Source organism: Uloborus diversus, chromosome 4, assembly GCF_026930045.1.
Source record: "Uloborus diversus isolate 005 chromosome 4, Udiv.v.3.1, whole genome shotgun sequence".
Lineage (NCBI taxonomy): Eukaryota > Metazoa > Arthropoda > Arachnida > Araneae > Uloboridae > Uloborus > Uloborus diversus.
The window spans coordinates 79,196,265-79,222,723 of record NC_072734.1 but is presented as its reverse complement, the minus strand read 5'-3'; the positions used below and the strand labels follow the sequence as shown (position 1 = coordinate 79,222,723).

The 26,459-nt window shown below is 31.5% G+C and overlaps 1 protein-coding gene across 2 annotated transcripts in view; it reads left to right on the top strand.

Annotated features, from left to right (window-relative positions):
• LOC129219807 (transcription factor 12-like) overlaps window positions 1–25,889 on the top strand; it is a 95,537-nt gene extending 69,648 nt beyond the window's left edge. The window contains exons 8-15 of one of the 2 annotated variants that reach the window (XM_054854110.1): window positions 1,077–1,153; window positions 3,425–3,631; window positions 5,626–5,704; window positions 6,770–6,941; window positions 8,728–8,817; window positions 12,252–12,397; window positions 13,308–13,444; window positions 22,351–25,889. In XM_054854110.1, the coding sequence (XP_054710085.1) occupies window positions 1,077–1,153; window positions 3,425–3,631; window positions 5,626–5,704; window positions 6,770–6,941; window positions 8,728–8,817; window positions 12,252–12,397; window positions 13,308–13,444; window positions 22,351–22,386 (944 nt within the window). In that variant the 3' untranslated portion in view covers window positions 22,387–25,889. Of the gene's footprint in view, window positions 1–1,076; window positions 1,154–3,424; window positions 3,632–5,625; window positions 5,705–6,769; window positions 6,942–8,727; window positions 8,818–12,251; window positions 12,398–13,307; window positions 13,477–22,350 lie in introns of both variants that reach the window. The other variant, XM_054854111.1, reaches the window with a different exon arrangement.
• The last annotated feature ends 570 nt before the right edge of the window (window positions 25,890–26,459 follow it).

The following is a 26,459-nucleotide window of genomic DNA, read 5'->3' as shown; positions in this document are numbered from 1 at the left end:
TAAGATCCTCCAGATGTATGCACTCCATGGTTTCAAAGCTTCGAGCTAAAACTCAAACTTTTATACATCGAAACCTAGCAACATTATTAATGATTATTAAGTTTGGTCAAAAATAAGTTTATAATTATCATTAATATAACTTGTATTCTTCCGTTTCATGCTTCAATTCATTATTTAATGTGGATATAAGTAAAGAACTTCCATATGATTGTATTTAAAAAATAGTAAAAAACCTGCTGGATTTTTTCTTGGGATGGTTGACAGCTATGCTATAAAATAACCAAAGCTTTTTAATTATTGAAAAGAAGGTGCATTTACTCATGTGTGCTTGTTAGAAGTAATACTGCTTAACTGTATTTTTTTACAAAGAAATAAAGAAGGGATCTGAGAGATGATCCTAAAATTTGAAAAAGAATCTGAAAAAAAAAAAAAAAATGTGCTTATGAAACACAACTTGCTGCTTCATTATCATAGCCACAATCATTTTAAACATTTTCAACAATGAACTACTGATTGGGATAAATATTTTCATTTAGAATGATTACGTAAACTGAATGCTTACATAAACTGAAGCATACAAGTAAATTAAAATACAAAAGCAATGGAGCTTACGAAAGTGACCATTAAGAAAGCTTGATATTTCAATGTTCAATTATCTTTAACAGAGATAAATGCTTCCCCCCCCCAAAAAAAAAAACATGGATTTCCTTTTTTGACCAAAATTTCCAAATGCTTCAAGATCAAAGTAGCACATGTGTTGATACATTGGTAAATTAATTCTCACTTTGATTTTTTTTTGTTATTTTTTGCATTCCGCCCTGATAAATTTTAGCATGGCTGCTTTAAGAAAAATTTATCTAATATGATTTCCGAACCATTCTTTTGTGTGTGTTTACACATTTTCTTGTAAAATGTTGTCTATTTTTAGTTGTGATTATTTTATAACCACTTAATATATTGTCGAATTTACTGTTTTACAAAATCATGAATGCTCACTTTTGTGTTTACAATAACCACTTATTTGTACCTAACACTCTTTCAGTATGAATATTTGATTTTTTTTTTGTTTTGTTTAGCTGCAGTGCCTAATTGGCAACGAACCAATAATCAGTTCAATGTACCACCTGCATCATATACAGAGCTAACAAATACAGTAAGTTAAATATTTAATTATTAAAATTATTCACTAAAACTCTCAGCTGAAATTTTGATTTACTTCATTGTACTAAAATGAAAGAGCTTTTCTCCCCCAAAGGTTGCTTGCGACAAAATTATGCTAAACAATGGTGATATAACGTATGAAAACACATCTAAAGAATTTAAAAAGATGAAAATTTCATCTGGTCTAATACAGGTTTGTTTCATTGTGTAACCTCAGGAGACCAGCATGTACTTTTTGTGTGTTGCATTGCTGCATGCTATTGCTAAGACTGTAGTAATCTGTTTTAGTTACTTATTCTTAATTGTTCCTCCCTTATGTATCCCTGTAGTTCTCAAATACATTGATTTATCACATTTAAAGTAAAGTTTTATGTCTCTAGTGAAAGTTTTAATCAAGATATTGAACTTAAGAAATCTTTATAGGAACTTGCGATACTTACTGTATGGTTATTTATGAGAATTTATAAAAGTTTGAGCATGATCTTTCTGTCATAAAGTGTAAGTGTTATTAAAAGTAACATAGTTTCATCGAAATTTGATCTAACTTTTAGAATGAAAATTTGTTTCTTTTGATCTTTTTTTCTTTCTACCATTTGTTTTCACTTTTGCAATTTTTTGCATTGTTTTAAAAAAATTAAAATTTATTTTTTGAATTTGTAGTGGCTGCAAACACACAAAAGAGAAATTTTGTTAGTATTATGTTATTTCTTCAAGTTGCAATACTAATGTTTCATTAACCAAACACTGAATGTTTATTGTGAAAAAAGACGAATATGTTTCAAGTGTCTCAAAGCTTTTATAGTGTTCCATCAAAAACAGAATTTATACTTGACTGGGATTCAACGCATTTGTTAAAATTTGGAAAATTAGCCAATTAAGTGAAGTAAAAGTAGGCCACACTTGCCAACTTTTAGGGATTAAGCGTAAAATATGCACATTTTAGCTTATTTTACACTGTTAAGTATCACTCCTGATTTTTTCCACATTTTGAAATTTGATTTTACCACTTGAGCATGACAAATTTTTATTTGTCTTTATTTTAACTCTTATATTTTGTATTCTGTAGTACAGGTCTTGTTCTTCCTTGTCCCTCGCCCACTTGAAAATTTCAGTCTAGTTACATCCAAACCGGTTAGCCAATACCACGTGTAAACATTTGAATTTGATTTTTACCAGTATTTTACAAGTATCTTTTGGTTTCCGAAGATTTTGAAAAATAAAATTGGTTTGAAAGTAGATAAAAACCATTTAAGGTTATAGATTATTGTAAACAGGGAATTTGTTTAGGTTATGCAAAAAAAAAAAAAAAAAAAAAAAAAAAAAAAAAAAAAACCAGGAAATGTTGCCAGTTACTCTACCTTAGGCCAGTTACTCTAACTCAGTAGTTTTTCATTTATTTTAGCCTTCCTTAAAATGTTGGCGATCAAATCAGTAAATTCAGTTATTAAATATTATAGCCTTATTAACCTCTAGCACTGGTATTTAGTCATCATTCTTATTTTTATCTTAATTCAATTTATACTAACTTTGAATAGAATGAGAGGTGCTGTCCTAAAAGTTTTACTGATGCTCATTTCCAAAAATTGACAAGTATGGTACGTTATTTTTAAGAATTGGGACTAAATTAGAGTCGCTGAAGAAATACAACACTGAAAGCAATGCAAAAATTTTAATGTTTTACAGCGTTGAAATGCATAAAAAGTTAAAATAGTCAAATGATATGTTTACCTCTCTCCCAAAAAATGTGACCTCTCTAAACATAGGGGTATGCATTTTAAAGGCAAATGTAGAAACAGCAAATCTTCAAAGCAATTAAAAGTGTTTCAAAGTCTGATGGAAAATTTCTGAGTTGTTTCCAGTTTTTTTTTTTTTTTTTTTTTTTTTCAAATTTGCGACTTGTTTTGGGTTTTCTTGATTTGTACATGTATCTACTAATACTGCTACATGTTTGTTTGACAATTCGGTCAATGCACCATGCCATACGATAACAAATCTACAGAAGCAAATCAATGTTTAATAGCCGTTTTCTTTTCTGCACTATTACAAATATGTAGTTTTTGCATGAAGTTTTATTTTTACCCACTTTTACATAAAATTATTTTCAAAACTTCGTAGTTCATACATTAACTTCGTATTAACTCTATTTTTTAGAATGTATTACTTTAAAAATTCTGTTTCAATGAAGTCATGTTTCTTTCAAAAATGCCATTTTGTGATTTGTTCATGTTGTGTGTCTTTTGATTAAAACATTTTGTACTTACAGAATCCTAATGGAATTAGTGAAGAGAATATAGATGAGGCCATTAATGTTCTAAGGAATCTTACGGAAGGCCCTGTGTTACAAACTCTGCAGCCGGCTGTGCCTATGGGGTCACCCAACAATGTTAACAACTTTCATTCCAATGTTGTGCCAGGAAACTCGTCAAACCTTTTAAGAAGTTTTCCTGGGGTTATTCCTATTAACCAAGTTGTGAGTATGCCGATTTTTTTATTCCACTAATAAAGAGGAAAACGCCTATTGTATTTATTATTTTGTGCATCAAAATCATCTATAATTTTTTGTCTTTGGAGAGAGGCATATGTCTACATTCAATGTTAAATGCTAGTAGTTTTTGTATTATTTTGAACTTATCAGTGCTTAGTGGACTAAGCTCCCTGGCTTGCCCATTTCCTTGGATTTATTCAGAATCGGAATCGATCAGGGTGGGCAGAGATAGTAAGCTTCATTAATAGTTTTCTTAGGCTGTTAGAAAAAGTTTTCTTCAGATTCAAGAGAGCTGCGTCAATTATGCCTGCATTGCAAATAAGTTAATTGGTTCTAGTTTTTTTTGGTGTTGGTCAAACATGATTTAGCAAAGCTAGGCGACCAGGTCCATGAGTCCAACATTCCAAAAGTCTGGAAACAGCTGTCCATGTGCCCATCCCTCCAAGTGCACCGCCTCAAATGGCGTGTAGTCCCCCCCCCCCCGAATTAGAACTCCCCCCCCCCCAAAAAAAAGACCCCGTTAAAATAACTTTCCGCTAGAAATTGCATTAGCTTAGTTTGTGCAACTATCTCCCCCCCCCCCCCCCTCTCAAGGACACCTCGAATCACTAATGATAATTCATACAAAAAAAAGTCGCCGATGGATACAATTTTTCTTTCACTGACCCTTAAATAGTAAACTGAATTGTATTTTCCAACGAATAGCATTTATCTGATGAAGTAATATTTGTATGAAGCTTAGTTCAAGTGAGAAAGAAATCCCAACTTGAATTGAGGCAGTGAAAAGCTAAGAGAAGTGAACATTTTCCGAGTTTTGAGTAAAATGTGTTTAAAGATAATATCCTAGGTAGGCTTTCATTGAATTTCTTTAATAAATCACACTGTACAGCATTACCTACCAGGGCTACTAATTCTATATCTTGTTCCAAAACAGACGATAGGTTCCCCTTCTATTTTTACTGGTTATCTCCAAACATTTAATTTTGCCACTTACATACCTTTGCTTCTCACTGCCTCAATTTGCTTTATGGAAAAAAACTTAATGAGGTCGCAGGTATCTGTAAAGATATGAACATCTATATTTAGTATTTTACGAGATAAAAGATGATCGCACAAACGCTCAGTTCTAGTTGTCAATTTTGGTAATATAACATGTTTTTCGCCAAAAAAGCAATAGATTGCTTTCTAACTCTATTTTTAGCTATAAAACCAATAAATTTATAAATAACAGAGATATTATAAAGTAAAAACTTACTAATGAAATGTAATTGTCCTTCCTTGACCTATTTTTTCTTACCTCCAAATGCAGAACAATAAGAGATCATTTTGTTTTAAACAACAGCTCTCCCTCGTAGAAACACTTGCTACGCTACTCCGCAGTGGGTGTTTGTCACGTGGTGAAAACCACTTTCGTACTGGTGTGAGAAAGAGTTGCCACATACTCTCTCTACCCATCTTTACTCAGAGAATACAACTTAAATTTTACATTGTCCCATAAGCATTGCCAGTTCTAAAAGTGACCCTATGTGGTTGCATTTTCTCCTCCATTATTACGAATTAACACTATTAATACAGTGAACTCAAAGCCACATCTTAATATAATTCATAACTCAAGCATTCCTTTATCTTCAAGTTTTATTGGGTCCCAAACTCTTAAAAAGGCTGTGGGAACTTTCCATTACTAGACGGCTTTCCCAGTAACTTGAAAGTTTTAGCTGGTTCCTGGGACTTCTAGTTATTGAGAGTTGACTGTATGTATGTATTAACAAAAAGAAATTAAAGTTTGGCATTGTAGAAACTATTAACTCTGTTTGATATATTTTTAGATTTATTCTTAAAAAGCATTCCATTCCATTGCATTTTTTAAAAATATAATTGATTGAACTGGGTTTGATTTTGTCAGTGAGACTATTATACTGAGACAAAAATAAGAAATATATTACAATTGTTAATTTTTTTCATTGCTATTGCATTTACAGCAACAAAATGGACTTCCAGAAAACAGAAGAACACTTGTAGGACCTTCAAGCCAAACAGTGCCAACTTCACAAAACTTTGGTGAGTAGGTAGACTAGCTTCTTTATTTTCTGTATACTGGGTGTCTACATTTATCATGGTCTAATAGCAATTTTAGAAACTATGAAAGATTTCTGGTTTAATCAAAAAAAAAAAAAAAAAAGCCCGTCATTTCTTTTTAGTACAAAGTATTTTTTTCCCCCACAAGATGACTGTTTTGGCGAGATTGGATAGTTTTAAGCAAAATATCTAGCTGAGCATTGTTTTAGTATTTAAAAGCTGTTTAAAACTAAGATCATTTGGACAAGGGCTTGCTTAAGGCAAAAGCCTCCCAAACTTTTTTTTTTTAGTCGACATGCCTTTTTCAAATTTGCATGCCATCCTTCCCTAAAAAAAGTATGACTTATCATAACTGACAAACAATAAATTAAACTTGTGTACCTGCTTTGCATAGTTCCTATTTGTATTTACAGGGCAAAGATTGCAAAAGTTTCATAATTTGTAATCTCTAACTTAGGGGTTGGCATGTTATTTTAGTTGAGGTCTGGACACTTTTGTTAAAATATGTACAGTTGAAGTCCAAAAAAAAAAAAAAAAAACCTCTCACCATTAAAAACTTAAATTATTCTAGCAATTACTTCCAAAATACTAAATGTATAACAGGTGCATCTAAAGATATTATTCTTGATAAAATTTATTTCCGTAAATTTACTTTTAAGATGATTTTTGGCAATCGAGTTTTTGACTCTGCGGTTCCCTAGTTGCTGACTGCTGCTCTAACTATTTGAAGTTATTTCAAAAATTTCATGCTATTCCTATAAAGACTTCACAACTGTCCAGGAGACTGTTGAGCACAGTTTGGAATCACTGGCTTAAAGCAATTTTCCTGCATTTCACATGTCTGCATTTTTTATATTTTTTTATGTTTCACTTCATGTTACAGCTTTGTAGCTGGAACAAAAGTTGTAATTCTTCGAACCATTTGTATTATTTATGAGTGCGGCCATGAGTGTTAATCTATACATATATTAGATGCATCTGATAATGTTCTTTGATATTGAAATTGTACCTAGAATTTTTAGTAATTAGAAGTTGTAATTTGTACAGCCACAGCCACTCCGTGTCTGAGTGCCAAGTCTGAAACTTTGCAAGGTGCCAAAGAATTACCGAATTTACAAGTGTCTGCTGACTCCATGCCCATGATTCCGCCAGCTGCAGGAAATACAACTTCCACTAGGAAAGCTCCACAATCTCGAGGTGCTAAAAGAATTCGCTCTCGGTGAGTTTTCGGCACATTTTTTGCTCAGTTGACACCATTAAGATAGTTTTCTGTGCACATAAATATTATGACAAAAATCTTTTTTTCCAATTGTTTTTAACTCTAATATGTATACATTTTATATACACACACTCACAGTCCTGGGTTTCCTAAACCTACCACTATCTAGTTTTACAGGTTGAAAGAGAGGCCTGCAAACAGCTCTAATTTTTTGATTCAGACCAGAAGCCGAGCAATTCCTGGTTCCGGCATCCCCAATTGTATTGTTTCACTTTGATGACTTAGTGATTACAACATATTAGCATTCCCCAGCCGCCATTAACAAACATAGAGAATCTTCGACCAGTTAATTGGCTTTGAACCCAACACATACAAACACCTGACGTGCTTGAAGCATTCGCGCTCGTCAGAGGGAACTCAAAACTTTGGTTTTTTAATGGTAATTTTTCGAATAACAGCAAAAATGTTAGATTTTTTTCAAAAACTTTTGTTGAAAAAAACTTTTAAATGATGTTTAACTTATGAAAGTTTGATGACGTATTAAGGCCATTATGGCAAACCCACAAAAAACACCCTTGAGAACTAATACATATGAGGCAGTGAGAAGCGAAGTGATGCAAGTGACAAAATTAAAAATTTGCAGATAAACATTACAAATAGCAGATTGACCTCTCCTCTGTCTTATGGCAAAAGATAGTACTAATAGCTGAGGTAGGTGCTGCTGCTGCTTTACAGCATGATTTAGAAAAACTTTTCAACAAAAACCTACCTAGGACCTTATCTTTAAACTCATTTTACTCAAAACTTGAAAATGTCCACTTACACCCCTTTGCTTCTCACTGCCTCATATGATACTGTGATTCATACCCTGTTTAATGGAGCAACACAACTGTGGTTTAGAATCCTGCTCCAAATGAGGTAAGGATCCATGGAAATTTGGATCAGAATTCAGATGAGGAAAATTATTCATTCAAACTCTATTTTCTTGTCCATGAAAGGATCGATCCCATGACCTACGGGATAGCAGGAAATCATTCTTACCAACTTCAAATCAGCCTATATATCTGGATGCTATGCATTCAATGCTTATTACAGTCGGGCCCTGATTTAACGAATACCTCTATTTAACCTCTATTTAACAAATTTCTCGTTTTAGCGAATTTTTCTCCCCCCCCCCCGACTAAAATGAAGGCAAAAACCTCTATTTACTGAATAATAAACCCCGAATTAACAAATAATTAAGCAGCTGGAAAATATTTTTTTGTTAATTTGAGTTAGGAAATATTGGATTGTTTTCCATATATATCCATCTTTGAACGTATAAAAGTTTCGGTCTCGATGAATTCGCTAAATCAGAGTTCGACTGTATACACTTATGCATGTCACAATTAGTAAAAATTAATTCTAGTTCATGTCTAACACTTAAGTAAATATTGTTTGGAAAGTTATAAAAAAAATATAGAAAGGAAAAGGGTCTTAAAATCAACAATTGAAATTTATTTCAAAATTAATTGTTCTTTTATTGTTATGCTGTGTAACTTTACAAATATTCGTAAATCATAACCGTTAACCACCAGCCTTCTCTGAAGTGTTAAACTTCACTTAAGTTATCATTTTATCATCCAGTAAGTGAAATCTGTATAAATATTTACTGTACCTACAGATTAAAAAACAATTCATACAATCAAAGCAAATTCTTATTATAAACCATACAATATAATTTTGAGTTTTTGAAATTGTGAATTTATTTTTAAAAATGTGAAAGAGAACTTTGAAATTGTTGTAGATCAATAGAAGATGATGATGATAATGATCCACCTGAAATCAAAGCAGAAAAAGAAAAAGAACGAAGACAAGCAAATAATGCCAGAGAAAGGTTAGTTGGTTTCCTTAAATGTTATATATGTTAAATATAATACAAAAAAAAGTGGATTGATGTTTCTAGCTCTAATGTGGACCTTTCAAAAACTTTGAAATAGGAGCTACCCCTTTTTTGGACCAAACCCTTCAATTATCAAATGCTTTTCAACTCTCTTTCTCTCTCTCTCTCACTGTGTCCCCCCCCCCCCACCCTCCTTCCCTCTTTTAAAGATCTTTTTTTTAGAAATTAAATCTTGATAAATTCATTTTTTCACATTTAGATCCATTTTGTCCCTAAGAAAAGCTTCCAAGATTTATTTCTGCTGGGCCATTAACCCTGCATTCTGTATAAATTACAGGTGTCTTTGCTTGATTCCACTTTAAAAAATAAATAAATAAACAATAATAATAAAGGTGGTTTAAAAAAAAAAAAAAACCGTTTGTATGCTATCCATCTCTCTCCATATCACTTAGTTTGGTAGAATAAGTTTGGATGCATAAACACTCCAATAAAAAAACAGGTTTACCTTTTTATTATTTCATGCAATAACTTGAATCAAAACCATTTTTCTTGTTTTTCCTGTATGTTTTATTTTTATAGCACTCAATTGAAGTATATGTTTTTAATTCACCAATCCCCACTCCTGAACTGGGCAAAGATAGTGGAGAAGTCCCCTTCTTTTCACTCATTAAACTTTGCATATGTAGTTGTCATTCTGATCTTTATTTAATGTTTTTTTTTTAAATTTAATTATGAGGCACAAAACTAAATTTTTGCTCTTGAAATCATTTACATGCATTGCACTTAAAAAAAAAAAAGTTGAAGAAAATAAATATTTTTGTTTCCATATATTTTAGTCTCTCTCTCTTTTTTTTACAATATCACCTTGTAAGGTAATTAATTATACTCTGAAAAAGGTAATATAATTCTGAATTTCTTCTTTCATAACCGACTAAGACATTTTACTTTTGATTAAATAGAATTCTGGGGAAATTTGGCCTTTGAATGTGTCATGGTTTGTACTCAATTTCAGAAATAAAATGAAGGAGTTTTGGAAGAGTTATGAACAAGTAAAATGAGATTTTGGAGGAGTACTAACATAGGCTGTCATTAAATTGATGTCACACTTTTTTTCAACATATTTGACCTCCTTTCCCTTTATCGCAAAGTATCACACTTCAGCTATCTCCTCCTCTTGTCACATGTCATATTTTATAAACATACTAGAGGACCCGACAGACGTTCTGTTCAAACTTTGTAAATTGAAAAGTTAAAAAATTTCAATGAACTATCAAGTGTTTGAACCGTTTTGTTGAAAAAAATTAGTAAAAAGAAAATGTTTTAAGCTGCTTAATGTCAGAATGGGTATATGTATTACCACTTGATTTATCTAATACCCACTGAGCAGTTGTTTTATTTACAATTTTTTCGCTCGTACTTGTTGGTTTGTTCCTTCAGCCATACTCAAAGGGTAAGAAGCGTCCTCAGCTGTTAAGTGTAAAAAACTAACTGCCCATCTAGAACAAACGGGAATCCCGCTGCAACATCCCCCATATGAAAAAGAATAAAACAATCGAAAGGACATCGTTTAAAAAAATGATAAAGGTAAAAACAGTTAAAATTAACACATTCTTCAACTAAAATGACTAAAAACTCTTTAAAAACGAAAAACAATTCTTTGCAATTTGAAATATTTCGCCAAACAAACAGAAAAATACAATAAATTACATTAACATTAGCTTTAAAATGAAAACAAATGATCACACAACTCTATTGTTTATATCCAAAGTCGCCAAGCCACCACGTACTGAAATCCAACCGATCAGTGAGCAAAGCTAACTCCGACCAATTAGTGGTCCGATCTTCTGAACGAAAAACTTTTAAAACTTAATATATCGCCAAAGATAAAGATCTTCCACTGCACTGATCTTTTGTGTACAGAACTACCCTTTTGTAATTTACCTGGAGGAAAATAAAATTTGTTTCTTCTTTAAATTCCATCATCTTTTCCTTTAATAATGTACTGAGTAGTTAGATAATCCTTAAAGTATTCTTGTCATTGGTACCAAGAGTCAGATGGATTTGAGGCGAGAAACAAATGTTGCTAGGTACGGTACTTTCTGATAATTTTTTAGGAAAACCTATAAAGCACCGATCTGGTCACGTGGTTCAACTACGATGACAGAAGACACGTTTTGCGTAAACCTTCCAGTACTTTATTTTAAAATATATCACGGGATCTAAAGTCGTTGCTTTCAAGAAAGAAATGAAGTCTTCAGTCTCTCTCTACGTTTTATTCTCAATTGACATATCACAGGGGGAAATCACATTACAAAAAGCAGAGCTGGCTTTCTTATTGTCCTTTGACAACGGGTAAAATATTTATTTCAGTTCTCGCTCAACAAAAGGTTAAAATAAATATTAATCATTTGGGAGATATAACCTTCCAATGCTTAAATTAATTAACAAAATCGTTTCCGATTCAATCCATCATGCTTCGAAACCATGCTTGTCACATCTTAATTACACACAAAAAATTTGATCAAAATCGATCCAGCCGTTTAAAAGCCTTATGGCGACAAACGTCCACACAGAAGATTTTTATATATTAAGATTGTTACAATAACTGTGTGATGTCACTTTTTGTCACCCTCTCTCTTCCCCTTGTCACAATTTCATGAGACCGTCTCCTCCTCCTCAAGACATGACATCACTCGTGGATGACCCTTTTTACAATATCATAACTTCGATTTACTAAAAAGTTGTTTTTTTAACACAATCACTTAATATAGTACATCTACTTATATTTTTAAATATTTAAATAATAATTAGACAACCTGACTTTTGCTGCTGAAAGTGTGAAGGAGGGAAAAACAATAACTATAAAACTTGAAAAAAAAAAAAAAATCCAATCACCAACATCTTTTACTTCAGTTATGAAATGTCTTAGTCTTCTAATAAAATGTTCACCTTCAACTTTTATGCCCTAACTATGATGAATTTGTAAATCACATTTTTTCTGAACAAAATTAATGCACAAAATTACTACATTAAAATCACCCTTATGATGACGTTAGTTGTCGATCAAAGTATTTTAAGTTACTGTCATGAGGGAAGATTATGTAGTCTTGAACTAAAAAAGAAGGAGTTTTGAAAGAGTAAAAACCAAAATGAAGAAGTTTGAAGGGGACCTTTAAAAAAAATTCCAGAATGAAGGAGTATTGGAGGAGTTTTGGAAGGGAGCGTACAAACCCTGGTCTATTAAAAAAACACTAAAAGAATCTTGCAATACTATTTGAACTTCATTATCAATTCATGCAAATAAAATATCATTTAATACAAATTATCACTGTATGATTTAGAAATAAATGTTAAGATTTATTTTCTCTTGCTTATATTATTTAATACTTAAGTTTGTTTTTCACCCTGTTTCATTTTGCTCATTTAAGGATCCGTGTCAGAGACATCAATGAAGCTTTTAAAGAACTTGGGCGCATGTGCTCATTGCATTTGAAAACAGACAGAGCTTTAACAAAATTAAATATTCTTTACCAAGCAGTTGAAGTAATTTCTTCCCTGGAAAATCAGGTTCGAGGTAAGTTTTTCTGTATATTCCTTGGTGTACATTACAATGATGTGGTTTCATCAAAAATTACTTCTGATATACCCAATAAACAAGCATAACATTGGCTTTTAAAAGTATTTGTTTATAAAAATCTGTACTTTTTTTTTATTGCTTTGCTGATAGCAAAAAGTTCTGTTCTTAAAAATTCCATGTACTTTTTATATAGTGAATTATTAATCATTAATATTAATGAGAGTGAATTGAAAGCTTTTTAGTTTATTTTTTATGATGTCAATGAATCTTTTAAGCACATTGCAGTTTTGTACAAAATTGTTTAAATTTCTGTTTATTACTCAATTAAGAAATAATGAGAGAGGAGAAATTAAATTTTTGAAATGGGGAGTTATATAATATAGTGCCATCCCACAAGCAAGGACAGCAGTTGTTTTCTTGAAACATTTCTTCTCAATAAGATCATCATTTCCTAGATTTATAACACAAGTATGAACATATTAAGAAAAAAATTAAAAATGGAAATATCAATTGCGGCCGTGAGAAGCAAAGGGACATGGACTTTTTAAAGTAATGAGAAAAATACATTTGAAGTTCAGATTCTAGGTAGGCTTTTATTGAAAATTTTAAATTCACTAAATCCAGATGTGCAGCAACACTTATCAGTGATACTAGTTCTATCTCTTGCCCTCAAAACAGGAGAGTTTTTCTTACCATTTATACTCTCCATTTTACTTACATTTATACTTACCATTTATATTGTTTTTTGTGGCATTTACATCCCTTTGCTTCTAACTGTTTCAATTATTAGGCTCAAGAAGGTATAATTATTCAGAAGGTATGAAACCTGAATTACTTCGTATGTATTTTTACTGAAAATATAAATGACAAAATGACTGAAAATATAAATATTTTGAACTTTTTTCAGAGCGAAACCTGAATCCCAAAGTTGCTTGTTTAAAAAGACGAGAAGATGAGAAAAATGAAGAAATACCAAAAGGCCCAGTCGGAATGAGTCACCTGATGGATCCATTTCCACAGATGATGACTCAACCAGTGCAGCCGGTATGAAAGATATTTTCTTGATACTTATGCATGTGAGTTTTGTCAAATAGTTTAAAACATTTAGTTATAATCAAATTCAATGAAAATATGAAGAATGTACATTGTATGAATGCAGCAGGCAATAGCTCTGAAAATAATTTAATTATGAAAAGATTTAATATATGTATATATTTATTAGTTTAGTGTAGAGTTGCAAAAATAATTATGTGTTACATTGGATTAGAACATTTGAAAGGATCATTAAAAAAAATAACTATTGTCCAGTCTTCAAATAAACTAAAAAGGTAGGAGACTAGTTCTGGCATCCGCGCAGAATCATTCCGCTCCGGATTCCTATCTCATACCCATGTTGCATACAAATTTCAAACTTAGACAGTGTGAAGAAGAATTATGACATCAGTCTGAAGCAGAATGCTACCAATCTCTTTTGGAATAAGACCCTAAGTTTACTTACTAATAAAATGAAAATTTCAAAGGGAGCTAAATATTTAAAAATAATTTTTGATAGTACAGTGAAACCTGCGTAAGTTGACCACTTGCGGTGCAGTACTTTGGTGTTCAACTTAGACAGGTCGTCAACTTATAAAGGGGGTAATGATTTTTTTTTTTTGTAATTCTTGCACCATGTATTCATTTTTTGACTAATTGACACCTACTCTTTCTGTTCAACTCACTTTCATTGTTTAGCATTACTTTGAAACAATAATTTAAGATATTATTCAAATATTTTTAGAGATTATTTTCCCAGAATGCCGTATAATGTGTCATGCAAATTTAAAATTTCAGTAAATTGATCAAAAAAAAAAAAAAAAGTCTTATTGTTTATGAAAAGTTACTCATCTTATATTAATAGTTCCTAAAAATTTATAGCTAATCAAAAATTACAAAATTTTCGCTTAACAATAAAAGAAAAACAAGTTTGGAGAATAAAAGGGTTCTTAGTAGTTTTCCCATGTGGTTAAACTCAAAAGGAGATTTAGTTATGCTGCAGTTTCATTTAGTTGGTAAAATGCTGGTCTGGCATCAAAAATATTCTTGGAAAGTTATAAAAAATAATAATAACAAAATAAAATAATTTGCTAAATTAAGTTTTAAAAAATAAACCAAGTGGTCAACTTACAAAGGGTTTTTTACAATACTCCAAACCAAACTTGGTGTTCATTAGTGGTCAAGATACACAGGTGGTCAAGATAGAGAGGTGGTCAAGTTACAGAGGTTTTCCTTCATTATATAAGATAGGACTAATTCCGTTCCTGACAAAAGCGGTCAACATAGACAGGTGGTCAACTTACAAAGGTGGTCAACTTTACAGGTTTTACTGTACAAATATTAGATGTATACCAGACTTGGAGTCAACTACAAGGGAATGTAATCGATTACAATTATGATTACGGGCACAAAGAAAGGGGGATTACAATTATGATTACGATTATAATCCTCTGGCAAAACGTAATTACCATTACAGCAAATATCCGATTACGTAGAAAATGTAATCGATTACGATTATAATATGCCGATTATGATTTTGATTACGATTACAGATTTGTATTATAATGTAGATATATCACTCATTTGCATCAACAACGTGATTTTTGAAAATTATTATTTTTGATTTAATATTAAAGAGATAATTGTAACTACCATGTAGTATTAACTTAATGACTTTATTTTGTACTAGTGGTACCCGCACGGCTTTACCTGTAATAGAAAATTAAAAGGTCTTTTGGTTCGCCTGCATATTTACAAATAATGTATGGGGAATTTTCTTGCCAATTGGTTTGTGCCCATGTTACGGTTCCGCGTTATGATAATTTCGTAATTTACTCGTCCATCTTACGATAATTTGGTTCTTAAAATTGGAATAGAAAAAGAACAACTTCGAATATGCTACAATGATTGTACGGGTATAAGCACTTTTATTCAAATGTATGCACAGTGCATATTGTTATTGGCTCATCTCAGCTGTTCATTATTAATTTGCCGTTGCCTTAGCCCTGGCTTAAGGGCAATAAGTTACTGCTAAACTGCTCAACATTTTAGAGCTTATAATTTCTGAAAACTGGGTGGCATATTTCACTTTTGTGTAGTATTCTCAATTATTTAGTATATTATCAGTTAATTTAATATGCAGCTATTTAAAAAAAAAAGAACCTCGTATGATTCTTTAAGCAGAAAAACTGCAATGTAATAAAATACGCAGAAAGTGTAAATAAAAGATACAGAACTAAACAATTGAAAATTTAAAAAAAAAGGAATTAAATGCATTTGAGTGTAATTAATGCTTCAAAGATGTCTGTTTTTTTTTTTTTTTTTTTTTCTTTGAGAAGTGAAAGAAATTCCAGCAATGCTGGAATCGTTGAACTGGAGCAGATGACGCAGAAATTAGAAAAATACTTGGGTAGTATTATTTTTAGCTGAAGGATATTATGAGTATTAGACCCCAACAACTCTACAGGACCAATTTAATGATCATTTGATAAGCTATTTGCATATGCTTTGATTTCATTCTTGAATCTATCACTTACTGAAGAAATTGTACTTTCACAAGTGCTAAAAGGTTTCAACTTAACATTCATAAAAAGAAAAAAAAAATAAGATTCAGCATAACATGTTTTGCTATGATTTCCACTTTTTAGTCATACAGCCTTTTTTTGGCATAAATGAGTATTTTGTAATAATATTTATACATCACAGTTTTAATGCAGCAGTGAAGTGAAGTTTTTCTCACTTTAAAAATGTGATATAAAAAGATAATTAAATTTTAAAATTTGTTAATTCCTTGATACAATGAAACGGAAGCAAATTTTATAAAATCTATCCATGCAAACTTTTTACTTTCATACATACTCATTAATTAGGGATAATATCAGTTGTAAACATATAAACATACATTTAAGATGAAACGATGCGAGAAATTATTTTGAAAACATACAAAAAAAAGAAATCTTCCTCACCAGGATTTAGATTAGATGTCATGTACCAAAAATTAATGCAATAAGTGTAAACACAAGAGTGTTTAAAGAATCACTGAAACACAAATGCGAATTCGGATTTCTTTTGACAAAATCTTTTTTCAGTCATTACTACTTTCTCATGAAAGTATAAAAACCCCAAAAGCTTTTTGTTGCGCGAAGCTAAGTTGTACTTTTGATATCATCGTACTTTTTCTGCTATAATACGTTTTGAGGCGGCAATGTGCTTTGCTTGATTGCTTAACATTGACAGATGAAAGGGAAACTGATGAATGACCAATTGTAAGGATTTGGGAAGACGTTTCCAAGAAGCCCTGATACGTTCCTGTCAAAAGCGCCCACAAGGTACTAATTGTACTTAAGATAGGGCTCGATTTATGACTCTCGGTTGCAAACAGGGACGAGCACTGAGTACTCGTTTAAAGAAAGAAGTCGTTTTCTATTTTACTATTGAACTATGTTATCTTTACATACATTATTAAAAGGGCGGCTTAAATTTTTTCACTTTTAGAAAGTCAAGATTACGCGATTACAAGGGGGAATTTACGGATTATTTTACTTAGATTACAGTTACGATTACGCATGAAAATCCTGATTATGATTTCGATTACGGGAGTATCCCATCGACAGATTACCATTATGATTATGATTACAGAAAATCGTAATCGATTACTCAGATTACGATTATGTAATCCGCGATTACTCCAAGCCTGATGTATACTAAAATAGTTTTTAAAAAATGAAGGAATGAAACATAAAACAAAGATTTCATCAATTTTCTTACTAGTTTTCTCCAAATATAGTCTTGTTTTTTTTTTCCTCTAAAATGAAAATGAACTTATACTGTCTCCACCCTTAATAAGTCATTTATTTAAAATATTACAATTTTACTTGAAATGTTGTACTTTGTAAAATTTTCAAATCGCTATAAATATTTATAATCTTTTAATAAAATTTGAGTTTTAAATGTAATTTGTATAATACTTCCATGTACAGTAGGCGCAGCTTAATGTCATCATGGTTAATGTTATCATTCGCTTAATATTATATCAGAATCATGAAGTCCCGGAACACTTGTATTATCATGTGTTACAAAAAATCGGATATTAAAATTAGAGACTTCGTTTATCGTTATCACTCTTTCCCTTTTTTTTGTTCCTCAATCAACAGAAGTACAAAGGCAAACCCTGACAAGAACAAATTACTGTGTGGCATTTTGTGGTTTTCCATAGCAATGCAATCTTTTCTAGGAATGAAACAACAGAAATTTCGTTCTCAGTGACCACGGACTCCCCATAAGATGCCTTTTGTTTACACTTGAGAAAAACCAGTCCTTAGACATGTTGCAGGTGGTGATCTCCTCCCACTTTCAGAGAGAATAGCTTCTGGGAAAACAAGTTCCCTGTCTTATCAGTAAAGCAGAAGAATTTTTTTCTCCCTGTTCAGCTACACTAAAAACTTCATTCTAATCGGTCAAAGATTTTAGCCATGGGAGAAAAGCGACATGATTTATCTGTCAAGGAAAAAATTGACATTTTAAGATGCTTTGACAATTTACCTAAGATAAGTCAAAAAATGCTGCAGCACAGCTTAAAATTTCTCAGCCATTACTGTGTAAGTTATTAAAGAGATTGAAAACAAAGCTAGGCTAAATGAAAATTTAAACAACAAGCGCAACTGTGCTGGAAAAGGTGGTGAAATTGAATTCGCTTTGAAACTGTGGCTTACGAACGTCAGGGAAAAGGATGCGCGAGTAAACGGTTCACTAATGCGGCAACAAGCGAAAGATCTAGCTTTGAAAATGGGGAAAGAGGACTTTGTAGCATCAGACAGATGGTTTAACCAATGGAAAAAAAGAGAAAACATAATGTTTAAGCGTACTCATGGCGAAGAAAAGGATGCTGATTATCAAGCAGCAAAACGATGGATCACAAAGGAATGGCCAAAAATAATTGCTGATTATTCGCCCGACAAATTTTTTTAATGCGGATGAAACCTGACTGTACTTTTGTGCTCTGCCAGAGCATACTTATTTGTTCAAAAATTACTATGCTAAGGGATGTAAGACTTCAAAAGAAAGAACAACTGTACTCTGTTGTGCAAGCATGACTGGGGAAAAGAAGAAACTTTTTGTTATCGGGAAAAACAAAAAGCCGAGGTGCTTCAAAGGCATTAAAAAATTGTCTTTTGATTATGCTGCAAATATAACAGTTTGGATGACAACTGAACTGTTCAAAGACGGGCTTTTGAATTGGGATAAAAAATTAAATCATGATATCGTTTTGCTCATTGATAACTGCTGCACCCACGATGCTGACATCATATTAAATTCACTTTCCTGCTTGCCAACACTACATCAATTCTTTAGCCATGTGACCAAGGAATAATTCGCACTTTAAAAGCGTACTACCGTGCTGAAATGCGCATGAGAGTTTTAGAAGAAATAGAAAATATGTATTCACAAAATGCCAACAATTTAGCTAAGAAAACAAATCTCCTCCAGGCACTCCATCTTTTAGCAATGGCTCGGGAAAGAGTGACTGAAACAAAAATACCTAATTGTTTTTCACATGGAGGATTCAATCCCATGGAATTGGATGAAGCAGCAGAGCCAGAATCGGGCGATGCATCACTCATACCAACTGATATGAGTGAAAATGACTTTGCTGAATGTCCATAGATGAAAACATTCAAGTGGCTACAACAATGTCTGAAGGAGATGTGTGCCAAGTTACATCTTGTTCTGCATTAAAAGAAAACAATGAAACTACTTCAGATGAAAAGGACTGCTATGCTTATAATTGTGTGGGAAATCCTCCCACTGCTGCAGAAATGAAAGAAACTCGACGTGTCTTGGGGGTGCAACGCATAGGGACTGCTGACGATTTTCTCAAACAAAACAAGTACGAAGGCATCATAAACACTTTGCTCAGACAAAAGACAGTTCAAACGACATTGAAAGACTTTTGTGAATCCTGAGTAATATTTTATTTCATCTCTTGATATGTGTTTAAAAATTAACAAATTTTAATTTTCCCTTTTATGATTTAAAACTGTGTTTAGTTGAGTCATTCTAATTTTTAATTTGTTTTTGTAAAAATAAATGCTTCTTAATTTTAAAAAAAAAAATCATTTTGTAACTCCTACATTCTTTTTGGTTATTGTTGTCAATCGGTTATTGTTATCAAATTGCATTTGTCCCAAAGTGATCACATTAAGCAGTGCCTACTGTAATTTATTCTATGTAACTGTTTTTAGCCTACTTTCCCAGTAAAAGTCAAAAAAAGAAGAAAAAAGCATGAAAGAAGGCTTAATGCATCTTAAAAATATCGCGAAAAACAAAAAAAAAAGTCAAAAATAAATAAAATAATTAAATAAATATCAAAAAATTAAAAATTGGAAAGTAGGGTATTGAGATGGGGGAAAATGTCTGTCGGTCTGTGTGTGTCCCCCCCCCCCCCCTAATAACTTTTGAATGAATAGTCCGATTCGAACAATCTTTTTTTTGTTCGAAAGATCTCGGAGAGGACATCTCATTCCCATATTTCACTTTTTGATTTGAACTATTTTTTGTACAATTTTGAACAGTTCAAAAAAACTTAACATTAGCGCCTACGGGGAAATTCAAGGCAATTCCGAACTGTGAGGCGAATTTGCGTCAAACAAACTTTGTAGGAAAAAGCTTTTGATGAAAAACTTGTTTATGAAATATCTTTTTGATTTGAACAATTTTCCGTTCAATTTTGTACAGTTCAAATCCCTCAACATTAGCGCCTACGGGGAAACTGAAAGTCAATGTAGATTCCGTACTTAGAGGCGGATTTACTTCAAACAAATTTTGTTGGAAATAGCTCTTGACTCCAGACTCCGACTCCGAGAATTTAGAGGCACCTGACTCCGACTCCTGTGCCCGACAATTAATCGGGCTCCGACTCCCCGACTTCGACTCTGACTTCGTAGCTTTGGCAAAAATTTATACACGGAGGACAAATGACTGCCTCCGATTCTTGGATATTCGTCTCCGACTCCTTTATCCCAAAATGAGATTGACTCCGACTCCGCAGCTATGGTTTTAACTGTGAAATAATTATTGTTGATATGACTCGTTTTTATTTTCACGCTAAAGTTTTAATTTAGGTATTCAGTTTTTGGCGAATAAACTCGAAGTCATTTATGTTTCTACATAAAAATATGCTCAGACGATTTTTTTTTTTTTTTTGACAATGAAAATTATTTCTTTAAGTTGACATTTTATTGTTTTTACTTATTTTGGTAAGTGTATTAATTCATTTAAAAAATTGGTTTTAGCAACAGGGGAAAAAGAAACGATTTTCTTTTTTTTTTGATATGATGTATTTATTTTAATGAGCTTATTAATTTTAATTATTATTTTTTCGTTTTGAAAGCTGTTAAAGATTTTTTTAATGGCAAAAAGTGTATTAGCTGCTTTGTTTAAAAATTGCTGCTATTTTTTTTTTTTTTTTTTTTTTTTTTTATGCATCTAATTTTTTTTAGATGGATGAGGAATATTTTATTCCTAGAAATCAGCTTAAAGTATTTTTAAAATATGTTTGAAAACATTTGCGATTTTAGCTATTTTTGAGAATATTGATCAGGTACTAGAAAATAGTATGGGTATACGGGAAAGTAGGCTCGTCTAGTTCTAGACAGAACTTCTTGTTAGAGTTTATTATGCAGGAATTAAAAAGTCAGATGTTTTAGAACATCGATATTTCTAAACAGCGATGTTTTTGGGTAGATGTATCAATACTATCAACTTGTTAATTTTGACCATCTAAGTCTTTTCATTGATGTCACTAGTTCTTAAAGTTAATGAATATTTTAAAAAAAAGCCCTTTTTTAAAAAAATTTAAATTAAATGTGATGAACATGAATTAACTTTTTCAAACCCAAGGAAAAACCCTTGTTGAAACATATTTCTTAGCTAAATAAAATAAATTTGCAGAAATTTTTTTTTTCTCTTTTTACAGAAGAAGATTGATTTACTGTTTTTGAACTTATAAACAGAACACACACAAAACCTGTAAACCTTACCTTTTAACTTACTTTCAAGCTTAAGACTTACTAAACAAAATAAAACACTTAAATGCTAAAGATTCAAAGTAGAAGAGGAAAATAACTACTGTTTTCACCACAATAAGAACTAGCTTTACGCTAATTATCATCTGCTATCTTTGTTTTAGGAACTATTTAAAAAATATAACCTATGCTACCATTGACATGACAATAATGAAATGTTTTAAATAGAATTCACTACTTTTGAATTGTGTATTTGAATGTAACAAAAAAAAATCTTTTTTTAAAAAAACCAAACCACTACACTTTACTGCACACTGTTAAAGCACTTGTATAACCTGTAAAGATTTTGGCTTTCATATTTCACTGAGATTTTATTTTTAGTTACTAAAAATTGTATTATTTGATAGTCATGTAATGAAAGTCATACGGTGTCCTCGTCAGATTTCTTTCAGTAAGCTTTAAGGCAGCAAATTTAATACATTGGTTATAGTTGAAGACTAAAATGGAAAACGCAGTAAGTGCCAAATAACAAATTTTACAGGGCATCAAAAATAAGATTCCAGGTGGATTACGGCACTTACTGCGTTTTCCATTTTTTTGCTTGGCACTTTCTGCGTTCTCCATCACACTGGCGGACCCTGACAACGTTGTTTTACAATGCTTGGGCATACTTCAATTTGACGGAAAAAACAAAACAAAAAAAAATTGTTTGACACTCCAATTTCAATCTTTAATTATCATTTTCAGATGCTTCTGCGATGAATTTGTCAATCGCTGTGTATCTGATGTGTTTTATTGCTGGAAAAGGTTGCGTTATTGTGTTGCATGTAAAGAGAATAGCTTTGTATTAATGCATGCAGAACTGATTTTTTTTTCTTTTTTTTTTAATTTCAGGTAAACCAGTTATCCCTACCTGTGTCTCAATCTTGAAAAACTTCCCCTTCATTTTCCAGTGACTGACATTGTGTGAAATGTTTGAGTTTTTTAAAGAAATAAAACCAAAGAATATACTTAAAAATGTGTATAAGATTTCAGAATATGGATTCAATGAATCAAGGGAAATAAACTTATTCCTTTAACATTGTTTAGATTGCTTAGCCATTGCAATCTAGGAAATCAACCAGGATAAATAATTACAGAAGATGCATTCTATTTAGATGTGAAAACTACATTGCAGACTAATTTTACATACCTCAGTGCTTACAATGTCATAAAATTTCATAAGTATTGCCTATTCTTTGAGATATTCCACAGTTACTGTTTGAGCAGGTTTCAAGTTTTTATCAAAACTTTCATTGAGTGTGAACATGTCATAAAATAGTTCAACTGATACAGACATTTGTTTCATAATCGAAATGATATATTTAAAAGTGATCTAAAAAAAGACATTGAACCAAATTGCAGTTATGTTACGATCATTGATTTATTACAATACCATACCATTATTTTTTATAGTATAAAAATCATAATGCTGAAATTACCTTTTCTACACATATTCTATGTTTTTTAATTGTTATTGAAATGTGTAAAAAATCATTTAATAACATGATAGCGTTTAAATACTCATTCATATACCTGCCAACACTTCCATGATTCCAATAGTGCATTTTTCTCTGATTTATACTCTCTTTCATAGGAAATTTCTGTTATCAATGCTACAAATATGCATTAAAATTTTAAAAGTAAGAGTGCATGTAGCTATGACAAACCAAGTACTTGTATTACATGCAACATGTTCTTATTAGAACTCCTTAGTCAGGAATAGTGAATAACCAAGCTGGAGATAGATGTCATCTCATTGAAGAGTATCAGCAGTATGGTGCAGTTCAACCCGTGAATTGAATTCGAAGCTTAGGTATTTTGCAGTAAGTTACTGCCCCTAAGCCAGGGCTAAGGCATAACTACACACAATATACCAGACAGCCCAGTTATCACATCCTGAGACTGCAGTTTCGTTTTTATTTGAACTCCTCAGTCAGGAATAGTGAATAACCAAGCTGGAGGCAGATGTCATCTCATTGAAGCTGAGGGTGCCATCAAAGTGGCAGGATGTGATAACCGGGCTGTCTGGTATATTGCATGTAGTTCTGGGGGGAATTAGGGCTGTAACTTACTGTCAATTACTTGTATCACCCTCTCCCTCCCCCTTTCTGAAGATACTTGTGTCTGTTTCATTTACAACACTTATGCCTTGAAATACACATTCAGTTTATCCTTATCAAGACTTGGAATACTTTTTTGCTTTTAACTGCAGTCTCCTTAAGTTCAGACAAATTTGTTCATCTAAAGGAAAATAAGACATTCATTGATTTAACAATGAATCAATATAGCAATCAGACTAGAGGCAGGTGGAGAAGTTCATGAAGGCATACCCCCCCCCCCCCCTCAACGGTCGACATTATCCATCCTTGCGTGTTGTGCATGGTTATAATTTAATAATTGTAAAACAAGAGGAATAGATGTTGAATATCATGCAAATCTATTATTATGCATTGTGTTCAAATACTTTATGAATCAAATGTAAGTGAATTCGATAATTTAAATCTCTTTTTAATTCAGTAATTACTTTTTAAGAAAGTATTTGAAATAACACTTCCTTTCATTGCATATGAAATCATTTGATAAAGTTTATGTCCTATGAAGAACCTTATTCCTTGCTAATTTGGTGCTTTTAATTGACCAGTTCCAGAAACGTCTTGTGCCCATAACTCTTAATTCTCCAGCATCATCCCCTCCTCCCCTAAAATGGTAGTCTTTATCTGGTTCTGAATCAGACAATGATTAGGTATTTATTCTTACGAATGTCTCTGTAAAATATGCTTTTTGCTACTAGATGAGAATTCTTGTTGATTTTTTTTGCTAAGATCTTTTTGACATAAGATTTAATGTAAAGTATGATTTAAGGGTTTTAAAATTCAAATTTATTTTCAAAATAATATCCTGCTTAATAATCACATAATTCTATTGCGACTGGAAAAAATACTATGAGTGCTAATAAAGATATATAGTGGTAAAATATGGTGTTTTTTTTTTTTTTTTTTTTTTTTTTGCCCCCTTAATATTCTGCTGTTTAACTTTCACATTCTTTTCGAATTTGAAAAGTTGGCAGGTATGCATTTCTTGAAACTTCTATATTGTTTTGATGTGGATTATCTAAAAAAATTCCTGTGTTCATCTTTCTATATGTATCTTTTATGTATTATCTTTGTAATTTCTTTATTTTCCCTGTTAAGTGGTCGTATTGTGTTTTAATTAAATTATTTTGTAGTAAAAAAAGAAAAGTTTTATTTTTAATTTGTTTGTAAGTTTACCAGTTTTTAGATAACTATATTCCATATTATTTTATGTTTTACCACAAAAGTTAGTAAACTGTATTAGAGTACATTCTGTATAGTATTTATTACAATGCACTTTTATTCCGTGTTTTTTCCCCTTCATTTATTTTTGTATTGCACTTGATTAAAAAAAAAAAAATAGTTAATCATTCTGACTTATTCAGAATACACAATTTATTACTTTTGTAGTTCTTCTCTAATGTTAAGAATTAATTTTAAACAAAATAAAAACATTATGTAATTGATTTTGATTTCTGTGTTTTATATTTATAAGTTTTCCTGCAAGTATCACATGACATTATAGATGATATGCATTTTTTGCATTTATATACTGTACCTGTTTTAGCATTAATTTTAGCTATTTGATAACATTTAGCTTGTAAATATTGTAATAAGTATGAGAGATGCATTTTTTTCACTATCATGCCTAATGCTAAAAAATTAATCTACAATGTTAAATGCTTATTTTATAATATTTTTGTATTGTCTTTTTACAGTGTTTTATCATAGATTTTATGTATAGCTTATGCCATATATATTCTTCGTGTTTCAGAGACACTATAATTTGAGGAAAGAAAACAATGTTTAAAACTATGCTTCTTTAATATATAATTTGAAAGATAACTAGAAATTTGTTTTCTATATAAGCATAAAATAACAATGCAGTTGTATCTTTTAAAATGCCTGAGATACAATTAGAAACTTTATTTTCAAGAAATTATTTTAAAGTAAAAAATGTTGGTCATAATTGACAGTACTCGTCATAAATTTGCACAGTTATAAAACTGTTGAATGTTGAAAATTATGTTTATCAAAACAATATCATTTCAACAGTACTATTTTCAGTGGTAATTTTGATCATGTCTATCACTATTTATCAAACCTTATTTGTTAACTATGTATTTTGTCTCTGTTGCATGAAGATAATTTCAACTAAGAAATGTATTAGCGGTGGACAGTGTTTCTGTTATTGTCCACTTGCTGTTAAGTCTTAGTGCCAGCCATACTCTAGAGTTTCTACTAGTTCAATTTATTGCTGAATGGGTAATTATGTGCCCAAATTTTAATTACCCGCTGTGCACAGTCTTCATAATAAAAAGTGCCATTTTTTGACTTTGTATTGATTTTTTTCTCTAGTTTTAATTTTGTATGCCACATGCTCAATTCCTTTATTTACATTTCTCATTTAATCTGCACCCAACTAAGGTTACTACCAAAAGTAATCTGAAATTGTGCCTTTAAGATTTCAATTTTGAAAAGTTTCGTAGGAAGATCCCTAAAACCTTCCCTTACCTCTCAACGTCTCCAAAGATGACCTAAAATTGCGTTTTACCTTTCAGGGGAGGATTTTAGAATTCTTCCTTTCCGAAGATTGCTTAACGTTTTGGGAAATTTTTAAATTGCTTTTAAAAAGAACCTCAAAATAAATTTCAAAAGTTGCTGATTATTGATGAGGTTATTTCGTCCCACACCTCATATTTCTTTTACCCCCCCCACCCCGCCCCATTATTTATTTATTTTTTCTTTCTCCCTAGTCAGTCTAAAAATAAGAAAGTCTTCAAAATGCTATACTTTGCAAGCCCCCTCCATCCACTAAAACCATTAAAAAGCTTCTCAAACCTCGTTTTCAGGGCTGCAGTGACAAACAATTTTCAGGGGACAATACCA